Source organism: Eptatretus burgeri, chromosome 3 (genome assembly GCF_056783735.1).
Source record: "Eptatretus burgeri isolate ZD-2024b chromosome 3, Ebu_testis_v1, whole genome shotgun sequence".
Lineage (NCBI taxonomy): Eukaryota > Metazoa > Chordata > Myxini > Myxiniformes > Myxinidae > Eptatretus > Eptatretus burgeri.
The window spans coordinates 31,569,257-31,588,882 of record NC_140963.1 but is presented as its reverse complement, the minus strand read 5'-3'; the positions used below and the strand labels follow the sequence as shown (position 1 = coordinate 31,588,882).

At 40.7% G+C, this 19,626-nt stretch overlaps 1 protein-coding gene across 9 annotated transcripts in view; it reads right to left on the bottom strand.

The window, feature by feature from the left end:
• The window catches only part of LOC147029632 (growth factor receptor-bound protein 10-like), a 261,138-nt gene that overhangs the window by 7,753 nt on the left and 233,759 nt on the right, over window positions 1-19,626 (bottom strand). For all 9 annotated transcript variants that reach the window (XM_085872826.1, XM_085872823.1, XM_085872828.1 and 6 more), the window contains 3 exons: window positions 12,366-12,446; window positions 6,856-6,972; window positions 5,590-5,656 (listed from right to left, as the gene is read on the bottom strand). In XM_085872826.1, the coding sequence (XP_085728952.1) occupies window positions 5,590-5,656; window positions 6,856-6,972; window positions 12,366-12,446 (265 nt within the window). The remainder of the gene's footprint in view (window positions 1-5,589; window positions 5,657-6,855; window positions 6,973-12,365; window positions 12,447-19,626) is intronic.

Here is a 19,626-nt window from a genome sequence, read left to right as displayed (position 1 = left end):
AAATGTTGGTGATTTTTCTCACGACAAAAAGCCAGATACTTCTGAGTCACTTTGAAGAATTTCAGAGTTCAGTAAGTCCGGTTTGCTTGGCTCTGCACCATTTTCACCTCTCCTTGAATAATATACGAGATGGTCTGATTGGACAAAGCAGGGCTTGTTCCCTGGCACTCTCATAAAAAAATAGGTACAAGGACCCTTAATGTCCACAATAGTATCTGGTGTTCACTTTTCCTTCCCTCCTGTAATGATTTGAACCGGGACAGGTTTATATCGGTCAAAGCATGTTCTTTTTTTTGGTATACAATGTCAAGGCTCATATAAGAGCAAACACACAGAATATATAACAAGGGGAGCAGAAGACAAGAGGGGTAGAAGAGGGAAGCACAGAAAAGTGGGGAACAGAGACATTAGGAGATCTGGGGAAGGGAGAGGGATAAGGCAGGGTACATGGGGTACACAAGATGGACACTACAGGGACTTTCAGGAAGGAAAATGGAATTTGAAGGTGGGTTTTGGGTGGGTTAACGGGGGGGGGGGGGGAGATCATGGTTTTGGATGGGGAAAGATATGAGATGGTGGTGAACAACCTGTTTGTTTATTTTTGTGCAGGATATCTTGAAAAGTTGTGGACAGATTTGGATGAAATTTGTTGGAGCAGTTGGTTGTGTGACAAGCATGAACTGATTGCATTTTGGAAAATATCTTGATCCGGATCCGGCTACTGAAATTTTTAAAGTGATTCTTCACCATTGAGAGATGGAGAAAAAAAAGGATACACAGCACGATATCTCAAAACATTGCGGACGGATTCAGACGAAACATGGTACACAGGTTGGGTGTGTGACCACAACTGGCTGATTCGATTTTGTTGAAGATCTGAATTCAGATCTGGATACGAGAATTATTTCATTTTAAAAATGATTCTTCACCATTGACAGATTTGGCCAAAAACGATGTAGTACTGTATAGCAGGATATTTCAAAAATGTATTGTGCCCGATGTGTTCTCGTGGATCAGACATTACGTGGCGGAGGTATGCGCTCAACCCAGTGCTCTTCCAGTTGGCTTTTTTTGGTATGACCATTATTGCTGTCCAACCCAAAACTGTCAGTTTTGTTATCATGATCCATTTCGTTATCATTCGAATCACTTGAGTCAAGGTCTGTTACAAACAGATAATCACATTTCTCTGAATTCACAGTCCTTGCTTTATACTTGCTCGTTGATCATCCATAACCGGATTTTATTTTGTCTGTTCCGGGCTCCAGCAGAACTCATGTTGGTGGTCAGGCAACTCGCATGGGGATGGTCTCTGTGCTTACACCCACAGCACACAACATCCTTGAGATGGCAATCTTCGGTGCGATGATTTTCACACTCACAGCATTTGCACTTCCCGAGAGAAGTCCCCGACAACTTGCGGGACGGTGCTCACTTTCTTACCTGCTAAAGTTGGTTCATGTCCACCGTCATTACTTGGTCACACATGGGGGGCTCCTTGATTTTCCTTTTCTGCTAATTCATCAGACACAGAATTCCTTTTGGCATCTTTGAATATCAAATTCACTTTTGACAAAAAATGTCTGTTATCACCATTCTTGAATGCAGACCTGATACCAGATGGTCGCCCAGGGCTTCAGTCAGGAAACCACCGCATGATGAAATCTGCCACAGGCTCTCAAACAATAAGTTTTCAGTAATTGGGGCAAGAAAGATAGCCTACAGCCATGTACACTCGCCTCGGAGCAGTCTAGCCTGGGTTTGAATCCCAAGTATTCTTATTCACACCCTGCATTCTCCCCCATTTCTCATCCTTACCCGCATCCCTTTTTGTCTGTCTCCATATATATTGTCCCTCACAGTCCTGCTGTTGGCATTTCCCCCTCTCTTTCTGCTGTTACATTCCTGCTGGAACCTACACTTAGTCAAACGTCAGGCTGGGCCAGCCAGTTCAGGAAAGATGGGGCCAAACTTTCCCTGGCTGACCCCACGAGAAGGTGGGAATAATTGTGGACATGAAAGAACAGCGTCAAGGAAAATAATTAAACGATGAGCTCCAAAGGGAGCACTGCACACAAACTGCTTTCTCATACACGGCATCATCCTGTCGCCTTCATTGAGTTTGAGAGTTTGTAATTTCTTATTTTGTTAAAGTTTTTCCTTCTCCAATATACTCTCATGTTTTTTTACCTCCGCCACCGCAGGTCGACGAAGGTTCAGTTTTCACTCCTTCCTGTCTGTGAACATGTTATCTCGAAAAATTAATGACTAATTCGGATGAAACTTCGTGGATCGGTTGGATGTGTGACAAGGACGAAATGATTAGATTTTGGTTCAGGTCTGGATGCAGATGGGGAAAATCGGTGGTATACAAAACGTAAAACTGTTCAGCCTGGTAGAGGTATGCACTCCACCGAGTGGCGCTCTACTCGGTATATGCATTTGCAAATGTCTGTGATATAAAGGTACGTGCCACACATTGTACTTTAATTACCAAAGTTAAAGTAGGTAATAAGACATGCCTAACCGAAGATGGTTTAAGCCTGAAATCTTAACTGACTTTTCCACCTTTTTGACAAAAACTGACCATTGATATCATTTGGATGCATCTTGTCTTAAACTATTATTTATTATACTTGTATTAAAGTCATAGTAAGCTTTAACAGTTCCCACAGGATGGTGAAAAGGTAGCACACTTGCCTTTGAGCTGTCTAAGTCCGGGTTTGATTCCATACCAACTATAAATTAGAAAACTTAATGTTCCTCAAAGGCACATGTGTTGCATCAGAAAGTGTGCCATCCCTTGAAAGGATGTTAAGCTCGGTGTCCTGTCTGCGAGTCTTGGTTGGTGGATGTTAAATGACCCACAGTGTCTTTTGCAAAAGGTAGGATGTTATCGCCAACACCCGAGCAAAATTAAAAATTCTCACCAAAAGGGGCTGTCACACCTTGACGTTTTAGCCAGCGTATGCAGACGTATGAAAAATTTGGCGAATACGTTATGGGTAAGTTTTGTATACGTTAAGAGCACGCTGAAACACGTCGTAGTACGCTGAGCTCGTCGACAAATTTTGAGCATGTCCAAAATTTGTCGACGTATGCCAGCATACGACTCACACGTTCCGCATACGCTGGCCATAGGTTGTAGGCACTTTATACGGTCGTTGACACACGTTACTTGTAAGTTACTCATAAGTCGAGGTAATGTCTAGCATACCCGAAACTTATTTCTAACCTATGAGTAACGTATCTCCAACGCATATTGACGTATGTAGATGTATTTGATGTCTTCCGGACGACCTCAGAACTTACTGAACGTGTTTCTAACTTACAGCTACCGTATAATGACGTATTGGCAGCGTTAAGGGGAATTGGTATCAGGAGCTAGTTCAGTGAGCTGGTATGAGAGTGAGTGACAGTGACTCAATGGTCAGTAAAGGGATTGGTTTGGAAACCAAAATTGTTTTTTGTTGATCTCTGATAGTGTGGAGAGAAAGGAATACTGTTTTCAGAGAATGAATGTCAATTATAACATGTGAGCAGGCCATGGCAGAGTAGGTACACAATCACCATTTTTGCTGTCAGGAGTAAAATGTAACCCCTCTATGATAACTATGAATGATAACTAACCCTAACCGTTAGGGTTTCCAAAGTTTTCTGCGGCATGACGGTGATGTTGACACTTTGATCTCGAGTGCGGTTATGATTTGAATCGTCGAGCGGCAACCTTTTAATAGGCTACGCCACATGATCGTCAGCGATACGCTGCTGCGCGCTATGCACAAGTTAGACTATCGTTGGGCATAAGTTGTGAACACCGACAACACGCTAAGCATTCGTTGGTATAAGTTATCGAAACGTTCTGTGTATGTTACTAATACGTAATGCATACATCCAACACGTTATTATATGCCCAAAACTGAAAAAAACATCAATAGTTCAGCGTGCACCAGCGTTTTAGATACATTTTGATACGTTTCCATATGCTGGCTAAATCGTCAGGTGTGACAGGGGCTTAAAACGTGGGTAGTAAGTGCTCTGGTTTTCCACCAACCAGAGTTGCTTCCATGATGGCCAGTGCTCCATCAACAAAAGCTAAAAACAAATATATGCAATAATCAACAACTCTGCCAAACTTTCTCCATGTCATATTTTGTGCATCAGCTGTACAAAAACAAACAAACAAACAAAAAAAAACCACCACCCGTTGCGATATTCCTTGACACCATAAGATTAAACTGCTTGCTATCTCAGAGGGTGATTGCTCTACCGGCTGCAGGTCCTAGGTGCTAGAAACAAATTAATGTTCACGGGTGTTCATGTGTCACATGGGAATTGTTGTCTTTGGCGATGAATGACAAGCCAACAAACAAGAAGCTCATATAACAATGAAAGCAATATTCATAACGAGCAGGTACCCACAGAAATCGCACTTAATGTAAAGTGTAACTTCAACAATATTATGCAAGGAACAGTAAAATATGTGAATTTAATCTTGTCTGGCTTTGTGCTCTCAAAATATGTTGCTTGAATAACTCCTCCCCACCTCCACCCCAAACGCCAAGTCCTCAACGACCCCTCCCTCTAACCCCAAGTCCTCAACTCCCACCCTCACCCAAATTATTCAAACCCCCTCCCTACATAAAGTCTTCAAAAACCCCATCCCCAAAGTCCTCAACCTCCCCGACCACAACTCCTCAACCCCCATCCTAACTCTCGGTTCCCCTCTGCTCCCCACCCCCACCCTCTGTCCTCCCTCCCATTCTTCAAAGCAAGAGGGCATTCTTACTTCATTACATATTACCTCATTAAAATGTTGGAATATTTAACTCTCTTTCCCCTCCCCATCCCAATTTATATTGTGCCATTACTAACTTCACCGACTCCTACCTCCTCATAACCTGCTTTCCCACCTTCCCAAATTCTTCTTTCACCCTTCTGGCCTTCTCTCCAGGTCCACACTCAACAATCTTGTGAGATATGCGTCACAGAAATTCGGTTGAATTGCCACTCTCAAGTGATTGTGATTAGCCAAATTGTCTTCATGTATTATCCTAAATTAATTATGTTGTTTGTGATGTATGAATACAAAGTTAAAATTAAATGATGACGAAACGAAGTTCAATTCACAATCACACGAGATAACAGAATCTCACGATATGTGACGGACGGACAGATAGATGTGACAAGCATATTGTTGTTTACAATATAGATAGATAAGCCCAGGACTGGTTCATGAACGCAGGTCTCGATTGCAATCCCACATGACACAAAATTGTGCAATGCTCCTTTGGGTGGACATGCATTAAAAGTTTCGACCTCTACAAACTACTAGTTTGTTTTTTTTTCTCCCCTCCCTCTTCTTTTAATCTTCCCTCTCTTCCCATCCAAGCTTTTCTCTCATGAAATGCCCACTTTTGTAGCTATGGAAGTGGATATTCAAATTCGTTTTGCGGTAAAAATCTCGGCTCAATGAGAAATGCACAGCATATGTTTAAGAATAAAAATCGACAAACACCCGAGGCTCTCAATGAGATGAATACGACCCAGAGATAATGTATACTTCATCAATTCCATCAACCTTCTCACCGGAAGTGAATGCAGAGGGTTGGCAGGGACTTGGACTACCGAGCGCAAAACGTTGACTGCTCCTCCTCTGAAAGTGAATAACAAAAACATGTGATACACATGGAAAAGTTGGAAAGCAAGCCAGTAGCAAGTAATGATTTCACATGTAGAACAATACCAAGGGTAAAAGTCCTTAAAGGTGTTGCTGTTATGTATGGCTACACGGTGGAAGCCTCGTCATCCACCACCTGATCAAAAACCTATGCTTGTCTTGTTACTTTCGGCGATGCCTTGTCGTCTTTTTAAGTTAAATATCTCAAATTTCCATGAGAAAATTGAACATAAAGAGAATTATCACGTCATTACACAGACGGAACGAGAGGGGGAGCACTCGGGAGAGTGCAAAACCTCCACCGCCAATATTGCTCGGTCACTCAAGTGAACCTTATATCTTATTCATTAAATATGATGTCAACAGTGCTGACAGTTATAGTTCTTTTCTCTAACAATTTTTTTTTTGGGGGGCAGGGGGGGGGTTGGAAATCACTTAAAACATGTAGAAATGCAAAAAAAATTTTTTTTTCTAGAAAAATTTTTTTGGGGGGGGGGTAACAATTTTTTTTGGGGGGGTTGGAAATCACTTAAAACATGTAGAAATCCCCCCCCCCCCAATTTTTTTTTTCTCTAAAAAATTTTTTTTGGGGGGGACCAAGTCCAAAATCTAATGGCATGATCCTTGGACCATACCTAATCCCCCCACCAAGTTTCGTCGAAATCCGTCGAGGAGTTTTTCCGTAAGGCCAAAAAAAAAAAAAAATGTTGCATTGGCGTAACCCGCCCGACCCTAAAAATTCCGCCGACCCTCCGTTTTTTTTTTTTTTGTTTTTTTGCTATCGATTTCAAGTATCTTGTTGATTGCAATCGCGATCGCAAAAACCCGGAAGTGTTTCGGACAGAACCCGCCGACAAAAAGGGTGGTACTCGAGTCGGGGGAGATTTTGGGAGGGATTTATTAGGATTTATTAAATTTTTGGATTTATTATCCAAAAATTTTGGGATTTATTAGGAAAAAAAAAAAAAAAAAAAGATCCCGACCGACCTACCCTATTTTTCAGTGACCCGTTACGCCAATGCAACATTTTTTTTTTTTGGCCTAATACTGTTCACAAACAAACAAACAAACAGAAAGGGGTGAACACAGTAACCTCCGATCTTCGATGGCGGAGGTCAATAAGATTCAACAATCGTGGAATGCTTGTGTGCACGATGTCTCACTGTAAATCTTACCCGCCAGGCTTGACCCTCTTCCATTGCTGCACTAAGCGCCTCAGATGGATTGTCAATTACACGTCCTTTGCGACCGGAAAAGTCCATGGCTACCAAGGTGTTGTCAGAAATGTTTCTCTGTGGTGGAACAACAGTGGGTTGGTGGAACAACATTGGGTATCATCACAATCACACATAGCCAAAATGAAAATGACGTTTCTTTTTCATGGATGAGGATGACGATGAGGTCGGAATTAGAGAGGAGGCAAATATTTTCGTGCCCATTTCAATTTGACTTGTAAGCATAAAAACAACAAACATAAAATGTACATTGGCATCACATTTCAGCAAACCATAGTGGGCAGGTTAATTTCCTGTCTCGGAAGGGTGTTAATGAGCCAGCTGGGTTTTATTGACTTGGAATGATTTTCAGCATCAGTGGCAAGGAGTTTGTAAGTATTACAGTCATCCCAAAAGTTACGTCACCCTGCCTGTGTAATATTGTATATGTGATATCCTTGTCAAATTTTATTCATTCAGATTCAAATTTTAATTCAATGAAATTAGTAACTTCTTTAACACCCTTCATGCAGCTTCAGTCAACTAACTTTTTGATTCAAGCTTGTGAAGCATCTTTCATGTTGTGGATATGGATGTATTAACCTCTTCAGCAGGTGCAAACCATTGAACTAAAAGCTTTATTTTCATTTTGAGGACGAGGTGGAAGCCAACATGGGTATAAATCTGATGTACATGGTGGGTGATGCAAAATTTCTGCATCCAGAACAATAACAGGTGACAATCGTTACATTTTGCATGTGGCGTTGTATCGTCAGAAAGGAGAATAATGCTGGTCAGAAGAGTGGGATGCTATTTGCACACTGCAAGTCTTGGATAATCATGCAACACGATATGGTAGTAGTCTTCATTGACTGTTTCACCCTATCTAACCACTCAATTTCGCAAAATTCCAATATGTTAGTGGAGGCCCATAGTCTTCACAGAACATTGGCACACTCATGACAAGTCATTGACATTTCCATGATTAAGAACAAATACTAGACAAGTTACCACTCAATCATGGATTTTGGAGATTTTTGCTGAACAGCCATGGGAGTCAAACCCAAATCAGTGAGGGCAAGACAACAAGGCTTCACTCAATCCATCACAAAGCTACTCTAAAATTCCAAAGTGGTCATCAAAAGCACCTTGATACTGTCTCATAGGCATTTGGTCTTTTCCAATAAAGATAAATCGACTCTTTCCACTTTATTGAACAGAACTTCAGTTCTGGTCGTACATGTACATGACGTTTCAGAGGTTCCTTCCTGAGCAATGATTTGTCAAAATAAAGTGTCACCTTTCCGACAAGAATGCCAAATATGCCGTTGATGAGATGATTTAGTTTCTGATCTCCGTAAAGATGTGCAGCACCCATTTTGCCATCATCTTTCTTTTCCCCAATCGTCAGCAACTACATGATGCACTATTAACTGGTGCATTCTTGGATCAGTCACATGTTCTTAAATTGTAATACTCTTAACTCCAAACTTGAGGGAAAAGTTTGGTAATGAGGGATATATTATAGATGATGGTCTGCCTGAGTGCAGACCATCGTACACATCTATTTTTCCTTCCAAAAAGGATGACACTTTTGGTGATACTTTCTAAAGTGTTGGAAAATTTTAGGAGGTATTGCAAAAAAATACTGCATTATTGGTGGATTTGGTGTCCATTTTTGGATGTTTTCGTGAATGAAGCTTTCCACCACTGCCATGTCCTTGGTGTGAGGCATCATTATTTTAATTCCTGCATTGAAACAATGTGAGAAACTTGATATTTACCAAATATATCAGAAAGCAGGAAATAACAATCAGAGATTGCAGACACTTGCCAGGATTTATTACACCTAGTCTGAAACGGGGCTTACGGATTTGGTCTCGATTTTTGTGTCTGTGCATGCGTGCATGAGTCCGCAACCATATCTCGCACATGTATGGACCAATTTTATTCGTACTTGGCACAAAGACAACACATGAGGGTGGACATATGCACGTCACTTTTATTTGACATCAGATACAAGATGGCCAACTGATGGCCATTTTAGTTGTTAAAAAACCCCGGTGTCAAACACGTCCACCATTTCTCGGACATGCATTTACCGATCTTGTTCAAACTTGGCATACAAATAATGAATAACGGCTTGCATAAGCTCATCGTTTTGTTTTGATATTGCATCCAAGATGGCAAACAAGCGGCCATTTTAGATGTAAAAAACCTGATGTTGAACTCGCCCTCAATCATTTCTCGGACAAGCATTTACCAATGTTGTTCAAAGTTAGCACACAGATAACAAATGATAGCTTACATAAGCACGTCATTTTGTTTCAAGATCAGATCCAAGATGGTCAACTGGTGGCCATTTTAGTTGTAAAGTAGCATCCGTTGAAGACAAAGTCTACGATATCCCACGCCATAGTAAATGAGGACAAGTAGCAAAAGGCACCAGTTCAATTTATTCTTGATGTATGTACCAAATTTCATAAAGAAATAGTTTATAGTTTTGCAACTATGCTCTGGAAACAAAGTTTAACCTCAATTATTTCTTAATACCCAACTTGTTTCCATGGAAAGTGACAATTTTTTGGGGGGAAATCTCTCAATATCAAAAGGCACCAGTTCACCACTTGCTTGACATGTGTACCAAATTTCGTAAATATATATTGAGGGGATTTATACTTAAGCTCCAGAAACGAAATGTGACATACGGACGGAACCCATTTCGATATCCCCTGCCAACTTCGTTGGTTGGCGGGGGATAAAAACCCGATGTTTAACACGTCCTCAACCATTTCTTGGACACGCATTTACAGATGTTGTTCAAACTTGACACAAGCACAGTACATGATGACATACACATGACATTCACTTTATTTTGCAATCTGATCAAAGATGGCTGATTGGTAGCCTGGCAGCCATTTTAGTTGTACATAAATATTGGCTAACCCTTTAACTCCGTACAGCAAAATTACTAAAAGAACGGGGGCTATGACATTTTATGTCTCTTTTACTTGTTTTATGTGGTGTTTATGTTCTGGATGGTAATTAATATGCTCCAATATGTAATCAATACATAATTAGAACATAATTAATAGATGCACTCACATTTCAATAGTCTGTAATTAGTAGACATACACACATTTCAATCGTAAGAAATGAAGATGTACTCATGGTTTAATGGGTAATGGTGCATAATTAATATCTATACTTAATTCCAGTAGTATATAATTAAGTGATGCCAGGGGCGGATGCAGAATTTTTTTTAGGGGTGAGGGTGGGGGGGGGGATTCACTTAAGGTTAAGATGTTCTCATATTGTGAAATATACCACCAAGCCTTATTCAAGTCAATGTAATCATCTATTCAAAACTGGTTAATCTGGTTAAAGAAGTTTCCTGGGAAAGTCACATTTCCAACATCGCCTCAAAAGCCAGTCGCCGACTGGGAATCCTCCGTCGTGCAAAGTCCTTCCTCGGCCCTCTTGAGCTCCTGACCACTTACAAAGCTTTTGTCCGTAGCCTGATGGAGTACTGCTCTCCCCTCTGGGCTGGTGCTCCTGCCTCCCACCTTTCTCGGCTTCACGCTGTCGAAACCAGGGCATTTAAGATCATTGGCATCTCCCGCAATGAAGCTGAGTCTTTGGGCCTCTCACTCAATCACCGCAGGTTGGTCGGTGGTCTTTCTGTCTTCTACCGACTCCTCTCCAGCCTTGCCCCCCTGCTCTCTCTGCGATTTGTCCCCACCACATTTCCACAGGGCGCTCAAGGTCCGCCAACAACCCCCTTCTGGAAAAAACTACCAAAATCACGAATCACTGCTCATCTTCACTCTTTCATTCCTCTTTTTTCCCGCCTTTGGAATAAACTTCCTCACTCTATTCTTTCCCATTCTTCCCTCCAGGCTTTCAAAACAGCTGTTCACCACCACCTCTTATCTTCCCCCATCCAAATCCTCGATCTTTTCTACCCCCGATAATCCACCCAAGCCCACTTCCTTCAATTCCCCTGGTTTCCTTCCTGAAAGTCCCTGTAATGTCCATATTCTCTTCGCCATGTTCCCCGTCCCATCCCCATCCCTCTCCCTTCCACAGTTCACCAAATGTGTCTGTTCCCCACTGTTTTGTCCCTTCCACTCCCGCCCCTCTTGTCTCATGCATCCTTGCTGTGAGTTGTGTGTTTGCTCTCATACGAGCCTCGACAAAGGTATACAAAAAAAAAAAAAAAAAAAATCTATCCAGAGTGTCTGATCATAAATTTACTTTCTCCACAGGAAAATTTGGGAATATCGAGATACTCAATGAAAAGACCTCAACCCGAAATCGCCATTGCGGATCATCAGATCATTAATTATATTAATGGATGATATAGCCATTGAAACTTTGAATTAACTGGTGAAATAGTTCAGGATTGTACTGGGCTTTGCTGTCGGGCACGATCCCAAAAACGTTGCCTTTTTCTTCGGAGCCAAAACTAAACACTGAGTCGCAGGGATTAATACAGAACCAGCAGCGAAAAGTATCGCGGCTCGGATTAATTGCTGAATAAAAGCAAAAGATGTACGATTGCAGATTGTCCAGTGAAATCTCGCACGCCGATCATGAGACAAAATTGTGAGGGTGGAGTGGAGTGGAGTGGAGGTTCACATGCACCCAGTGAACTCCCACCCCCACCCCCCCCCCACAACCGAATCCACCATTTGATGCACTCCCATTTCAATAGTAAGTAATAAATAGATATACTCACGTTCCAATGGTGGATAATTCATAAAATACTTCCAATAGTACGTAATTAGTAGATGTAATCACGTTTCAATAGTACAGAATATGGGGATTTCTAAATGACATATGAATGCTTATCTAAGGCCTTTCGTGCACATCCTGTGCGTGAACCACTTCTGCTAGATGGGGCTCTTTTAACCTGCCATTGATCAGGCAAATTTCTTCTGTTATAAACTTTGTGAAACATTTCAGGTCATAATCATTATCCCACAAGCACGATAGGAGTTCGCATGTCTCAAAGATCATTGTTTCTATATGTTTCTGAGAATGTGTGCCGAGCATTCTGGGGTAGACTACATAATTTCAAAAGTCGTGTCATAATAGAAGTGCTTACATTCCAATAGTACGTAATGAATAAACATACTAACGTTCTGTGAGGACAGACAAACGCTCAAACACAAACAAACTGACCCGAATGCAATAACTTCTCCTCTGGCGTGGGTAATCATGAGAAAGTTGGAGGAGGAATTAGAACTAGTCAGGATTCGTTAGATTCTGTTTCTCATTTTGGTTTCCTAAAACCAAAATATTCAGTCATTTCTTATCACCAGGAATAAAGGTCATTTCTTGTCACCAGAAAGAATTTGTGTTGCAGAAAGCACCGTCACAAAAATGATCAGTTGCTTCCCAAGAGGAAAAGAGGACAGATAACAGAATATACAAAAGGAAATGGACTTATTGCAATGCATACATACCATTGGAGTGTTGGTCGTTTGGGTTGAGTAACTTCGGCGTTGCTCAGTGAGGTGATAGTTTTGATGGAGCTGTGTTCCGTACTGGAAAAAAAAAAAGACAAAAACATTGACAGGATCCAACTGACAATACATTGTAAAAACATTTACCATTACATACATTTTAAAAACAATTATTATTGTATACATTCAAAAATATTATTAGCCCGTCCCTTGCACATCGGGAGACAGGGTTTTGCAATCACTTCTGTATGTGTCTGTCTGTCTGTGTGTCTGTTCAGGCAGTAACATTCTTTTACCGTTTGAGCATTTGTCATCAAATTTTCCACAAAGCTTTATTATGAGAATACGGAGAAAACAAATTAATGATTTGTTCAAAAGGTCAAAGGTACCGACCGTTCAGCATTACGGAAGAAGAGGAAGTCTGACTACAAAGCGGACAGACTTTGCATTATCATAGGCTTGCTCGCATACATTTTGAAAACAATTATAACTAGAACTGCCACTTTATAACTGCTGGCAGTGATGACCGGGTACCCAGTCCGTCCGCCTTTGACACAACTGACACAACGTGAGACTTAAATCATAGTCGCAAAGTTTCGCATTTATCGGATAAGCGGTGCCAGAGAAAACATTATTTAATGGTGATACAAACACAGGCCTGCTTCGAGACGGCGCGGAACAGACGAGTTACGAACCGGGCAGCACAAAGCGTTCAATTTCCTTATTACTGGCGACCAGATTCAAATAATTAAATAATTCTGGCTGCCAAACCACACGGCCGATCAGGTTGAAATTTTAAACTTTTGTTTCCCATGTAGCCTAAATTATAAATATGAAGTTTCGCATATAGAGAAGTAGTGGTTCCAGAGTAAACATGAATTAATATTTATCCTTCAATCTAAGATGGCGGCCAAACCATGTGACTTGTGACCTCATAATTTTTACCATGTATGCAGATATCATGGAGGATGACAGACGCAAATTTTCGCTTCGATAGGTTAAGCAGTTCCAGAGAAAACATTATTTACTATTTTTCTTAAATTCAACATGGCTGCCAAACCATGTGACCTATCAATTAGAAATTAACAAACTTGTATTCCCTACTCATGTGCAATAGGGGTGTGAAGTTTCCCCTTGATCAGATCAGGTGTTCTGGAGAAGAAGATGTTTGAAGGTTTTAAGGTAAATTCAAGATGGCCGCCAAACCATGTGACCAATCAAGAACAAATTAACAAACTTGAGAAAGGACCTCATGGGGAATATATGTTTGAAGATTCGGCTTAATCTGTCTTGCCTTTCTGGAGAAGAAGATTTTTAAAATTTATTCATTTTCAATCCAAGATGGCTGACGAACCATGTGACCTATGACATCAGAAATTTATATTCTGCTTCCAACTGGGTATTGGAACACGTTTGTAAAGTTTCGTGTTAATCGGTAAAGGTGCGTTTTTCTATCCAAGATGGCCGCCAAACCATGTAACGTGTGATGTCATAATTTTTACCATGCGTGCATACACGATGGTAGATGATAATTAGAAATTTTCGATTCGTTTGGTTCAGCGGTTCCAGAGAAAACATTATTTAATATTTTTCTTAAATCCAAGATGGCGGCCAAACCGTCTAACGTATCAATTCGAAATTAACAAACTTATATCGGCTACGTGTCCCGAATATAGTTCTGAAATCTCCCCTTCATCCGACCAGCGCTTCTGGAGAAGAAGATGTTTGAAGGTTTTAGGGTTTTTTCAAGATGGCCGCCGAACCATGTGACCGATCAAGAACAAATTAACAAACTTGAGAAAGGACCTCATGGGGAATATATGTGTGAAGTTTCGTCTTCATCTGTCTTGCCCTTCTGGAGAAGAAGATTTTTAAAATTTATTCATTTTCAATCCAAGATGGCTGCCGAACCTTGTGACCGAGGATATCATAAATGTAATTTCTGCTTTCCATCATCGACCTGAACAAGTGTATGAAGTTTCATGTAAATCGGATAAGGTCTATTTTTCTATCCAAGATGGCCGCCAAACCATGTGACTTCTGAGGTAAAAATTTTTTACCATGTATGCAGACTTGAGGGAGGAAGGCACTTGCAAATTTTTGCTTCGATGGCTTATGAAATTCCAGAGAAAACATTATTTAATATTTTTCTTAAATCCAACATGGCGGCCAAACCATGTGACCTATCACTTCGAAATTAACAAACTTGCATCGCATACATGTCCCGAATATAGTTCTGAAATCTCGACTTCATTGGACCAGCGCTTCTGGAGAAGAAGATGTTTGAAGGTTTTAGGGTTTTTTCAAGATGGCCGCCAAACCATGTGACGTATCAACAACAAATTAACAAACTTGAAAGAGGAGCTCAGGGAGAATGTGCGTGTTAAGTTTCGCCGCAATCTGCACAGCCGTTCTGGAGAAGAAGATTTTTTAAAAAAAACACTAAAAAACAAGATGGCGGCCGAATTACGTCATCGATGACGTCAAAAAAAACATTTTTGACGATGAATTTTGGTGTAGATGACGCTCAGAATTTTTCAGATTTTTCCTATATGGCGTTCTACTTGACGAATTTTCACCGGTATATCGCTTCACCTATGACGTCACGAAAAATCACACGTGTTCCCCATAGGGAGCTTAGTAAAATGTATCAAACAAAAATTTTTTCCATTGCACGGTTTCCGAGGTACAGATGTCCAAAGTTTATCGCTTTTTTCAAGATGGCGACCGTACCACGTGACCAATGACGTCATAATTATAACGTGATTGTGCTATCAAAAAAGATACATACTATGGTGAAAATTTCCTGTCGATCGGACTTAGTGTTCCAGAGAAAATGATTTTTAAAGCGAAAAAGGGTGCAAAACGCCGGCGGAAAAATAATAATAATAATAATAATAATGCGTAATAATAATAAACAGAAGAAAAACAATAGGGTACCCTGTACTCACAGGGTACCCTAATTATATACATTTAAAAACATTGACAATTATTTACATTTGAAAACATTTATAATTATATACATCTAAAAACATTGTTAATCAGGTACATTTAAAAACATTGATAATTAATATATATATATATATATATATATATATTATTCTACACATTAAAAAAATTATTAATTATTATATACATTTTAAAAACATTCAAAGCCACCAGAGGGCTTCCATCTGCAGAGAGGTTGCAAAGTAATGTGCTTGGATAGACCTTAGAAAAAAAAAATCATAAAACTTAAATGGTCTGCCTTGCTACGAGTACATTACTATGATAAGGGATACCTAATTGCTTGCATAAAAATAAGCAAATGCGAGGAAAAAACTTCCAAAAAGTTTTTGAAAATACTTGAAAAATATTTTCAAGTCCCAAAGATACTTGATAAATTTCAAAAACAACATGGTTTACATGTTGGAACCAAAAAGCAATGGAGTTATTGACCTCATGGTGGTTACCTTTTTCCTGTGGGCCAGCAGCACCACGACTTGACCCCACAACCAATAGACACTTTATCATAGTCTTTGTGAACTCAAAACAGATGTCAAGGCCAATATTTGGCAGCTTAAAACCATGTCCAGATTCTGAGGTACCTACACCTCAAATTTGGGGCCTCGAGGTGCTACGGTTTGGCCATGAATGGATAACGTACAAATGCACAAACGTACAAACAAACACACAAACACTTGAAAATATTCATATAGATTTGAAAATAAGAACACAACCACACACAAGATACACACAAATAAATAATTGTAACTGAGATATATATATATATATATATATATATATATATATATATATATATATATATATATATATATATATATATATATATATATATATATATATATATATATATATATATATTATACACACTGCATTATTACAGAAAGTATATTAAAAACCAAATTGAACACATTATTCTTTAGTATTTGGTATGGCTTTATGGCTTTATCTTGGGAATGGAGCATGACAACTCAATTTCATGCTCCCATGCCGTTTATCAATGTATGATGGTGGATTGTTGTTCTAAATACCCTGTAGCACTTTCAACACATCATTCAATGAGGTTGTATTGCCGTTTGACCTTCTCAGTATCCAAAAAAATCCATATAGCCTCAATGATGTTCAGATCAGGACTTTGTGCAGGCCAACGCACTCTGGTGAGTGTTCCATTAGTTTCTTTACATTCCAGATAATTTTTCATCCCATTGTCTGATGATAATTCAAGATAATTTAGTAACATTCCAGATAATTTTTCATCCTATTTTTCATCCCAACATGAGAATACTTGAGGTCATTCTCGTGTTGCAAGACGAATCCCCACCTAATGAGATGTGTTCTTGAGGGAATGTCATGATTGATAACAACCGGTCAGTACCGATAAACAGGCAGTGCACCTTCAGTTTTATGTAACTCTCAAATATCCTTAGCAGAAAGAGATGCAGCTCCACAGTTGTTATGATCCACCCCATTTTTCACTGTAGCTGTTGTACAATGACTGCAGTTATACTGCTTCCTGGACTGTCTTCAAACAAACTGCCATTGTTTATTGCCAAACAGTTTAAATTTGACTCATCATGAAAGAACACCTTCTTCCAGTTTTGTGTCACACCACTATTTAATTCTGCCCATTTAAGCCTTTCCATTTAGTTGCCTATCCTCAACAAAGGCTTCCATTGTGGCCACTTTCCACTATGTGTATCTCACTGTTCTTGAAGAAGCATCAACATCCATACTTTCAGCCAGGTCATTCACAAAATCTCAACTGGGTAGTTGTCTATCACAAAGAAAACATCACTTTTGGTGAGTTTGGACTTTTTATTCCTCTACCACTTGCATTGTCAACAGTACCAATTTCAGTTTGGCAGATGCTCCTCAGAGTCTTGCACACATCTCCTGCTGAAACACAAAGTCAGGCTACATCCTGCTTCATGGAGTTACCTTCACCAACTAAGAATTTGATTACTTTACACTTGCCATGTGATATTCCAATCCCAGGAGCCATTGTATTCACTAAAGATTCACAACACAACAAATATTTCACTGCCTCTAGTTTTCTAGTCCTTCTGTAGGTGTGGAACTTTGTGATTGTTTGTATGACAACCATTCACAATGTCCTATATCAACACATGACTGTACTCTAGAGGATATAATTTTTAAAGAAGAGATGCATTTCTATCATGTGTTATTAGCATTTTATACAGTCTTCACCGTTTCCATAATTATTTCAAAATCTGCAGAAAAATTGATTCTCCATTAAAATCAATTTGAAGTGTCCACTCCCTTCGGGAGCCTCCGGGAGGATGGGGTGGGGGGAGTCATGTCATTAGGTTTATTATTATTAATACTGTTACGGCTTTATAAACCACCAAATACCGAAATTGAAATGCACACAGCATGTCGACTATTAGAATAGTTATTTCCTTAATGTATATTAAGAATGGTGCCTTCCCTATAGGAGTTATGTTATTAAATGCGTTGGGTTTGGTAGACATCACCCCCTCTCAACCCATTAGGACAATAGCAACATTAGTGTGCAATGACGTGTGCCATGACTGCCATCATCACATAGGGCATGCATTGTTTTACTGCCATGACTTTTTAACATGTGCAAATAACACCAGCGTTCTGGAACCTTCACGAAACCATGGCTTTTGAAGCGCACACCAAATTCCAAATTTACTTTTATTGGTTAAAACCCCACCAAGTCCTTGTTTGTCTGTTCATCTGTATGGACATCGACCCTGTGCTGTGACTTCTTGCCGTCTACCCCATACTGTATTTTGTTTCTCTGGTCTCCGTTCATTCCCCTCCGCCTGAACATGACCGGTATAGGACCAGGGTATGACAGCCTCCCTGCAATAATTGCCCCCATTCCCTGGCCTTGTGCACCATGGACATTTTTGGACTTGTGGAGTTCATCCTGGGTGCATGAGGGGAAAAGTGATTTTTCCCATGTTAAGTGCAGAGCTCTGCTCCTGGCGACGGCCGGAAGGGCCACCTGAATGCATATCTGGGTGGTCAGCAGAATGGGCAAGGCTGCAGGGACATCCCCCAATATCTGGCATGGGGCCAGCTCATAATATCCGACATGGCCCAATAGCTGGCCCCCAGGGCACCTTGGAAGATCTGACGTGCAGCTCTTTGGTCCCACCTGCCGTCAGGGCTATAAACGTGTGCCCAAGGTTCTGGTTCACCCCCTTTCTGCCATGGTCGTCGCTCTCACTCTCTCCCTCTGCCCTGTTCGTCGCTCTCACTCTCTCTGCCCCGGTCATCGCACGCTCTCTCTGCCCCTCGTCATCGCTCTTGCTTCTTCCCTCATCCTGGACACTTTGGTGTATGATTTTGATGGAGCTCGTGGACCCTCGTTTGTGGAGTGCAGTGTCAGGGCCGTTCCAGAGAGGGCGACGGTTCCACGTACAGTAGGCCAAGGACATCCTGCCCCTCCCAATTCTCTTCCCGTGTGTGGTCTGATGGGTACCCTTGTCGTATTATCTGATAGGTGAGGAGTAGGTCAAGTCAAGTCTGCGATTTGTGCATTTTCTTTGCTTTTTGTAAGTACACACCTTGATTGCCTTTTATTGCATTTCCCCTTTTACTGCCCCAGTTGCCCTTTGACTCCATTAAAGTCCTTAAGTTCCCTTCCCTCCTTTGCCATACCTCACATTGTTTATTGTAAATAAATTGCCTTGTTCACATTTTCCTTACAATCTGCCTATGTATGTCCTTTCCCCTGATTGGTCCAGGCAATGCCCGCACATAGATTAGCCGGGAGATTATAATTCCCCAACTAATTGGCTCTCACATCAGTCCGGTGTTGTGCTAGCAGAAAGCTCGGCTGCCTTAATCAAAATCCAATAAAGATAAAAGTAGCACAACTGCCGAGGTCACGATTTCCTGATAAGGAGACCGTGTTCCACAGTTAAACGGTAGAGAGACGGACGACACTGGGTCACGTGGTTAAATTATTGGCGTTCGCGGTCGATTGGCAATCCATCACGACATGGACTTATTCATGTGTGATGGACTCGATATCTTTGTTGTGGCCTTTCTTGGTTAGTTGTTTCCCCTCTTTCTCCAAACTCTGTTTTCTAGAAAGACCAGAGCCTTTTGCTGGGATTACAGACATATTTGGAGAAGGTTTTTCTGCAACATCTGGCCCAGTGACTCTTAGAGTCACATGATTTACACTGGTGTTGATACACTGGGCATTGATGAGGCTCAGGGCAGGTGTCATAGTTCTTGCACTTGCGCTTACATA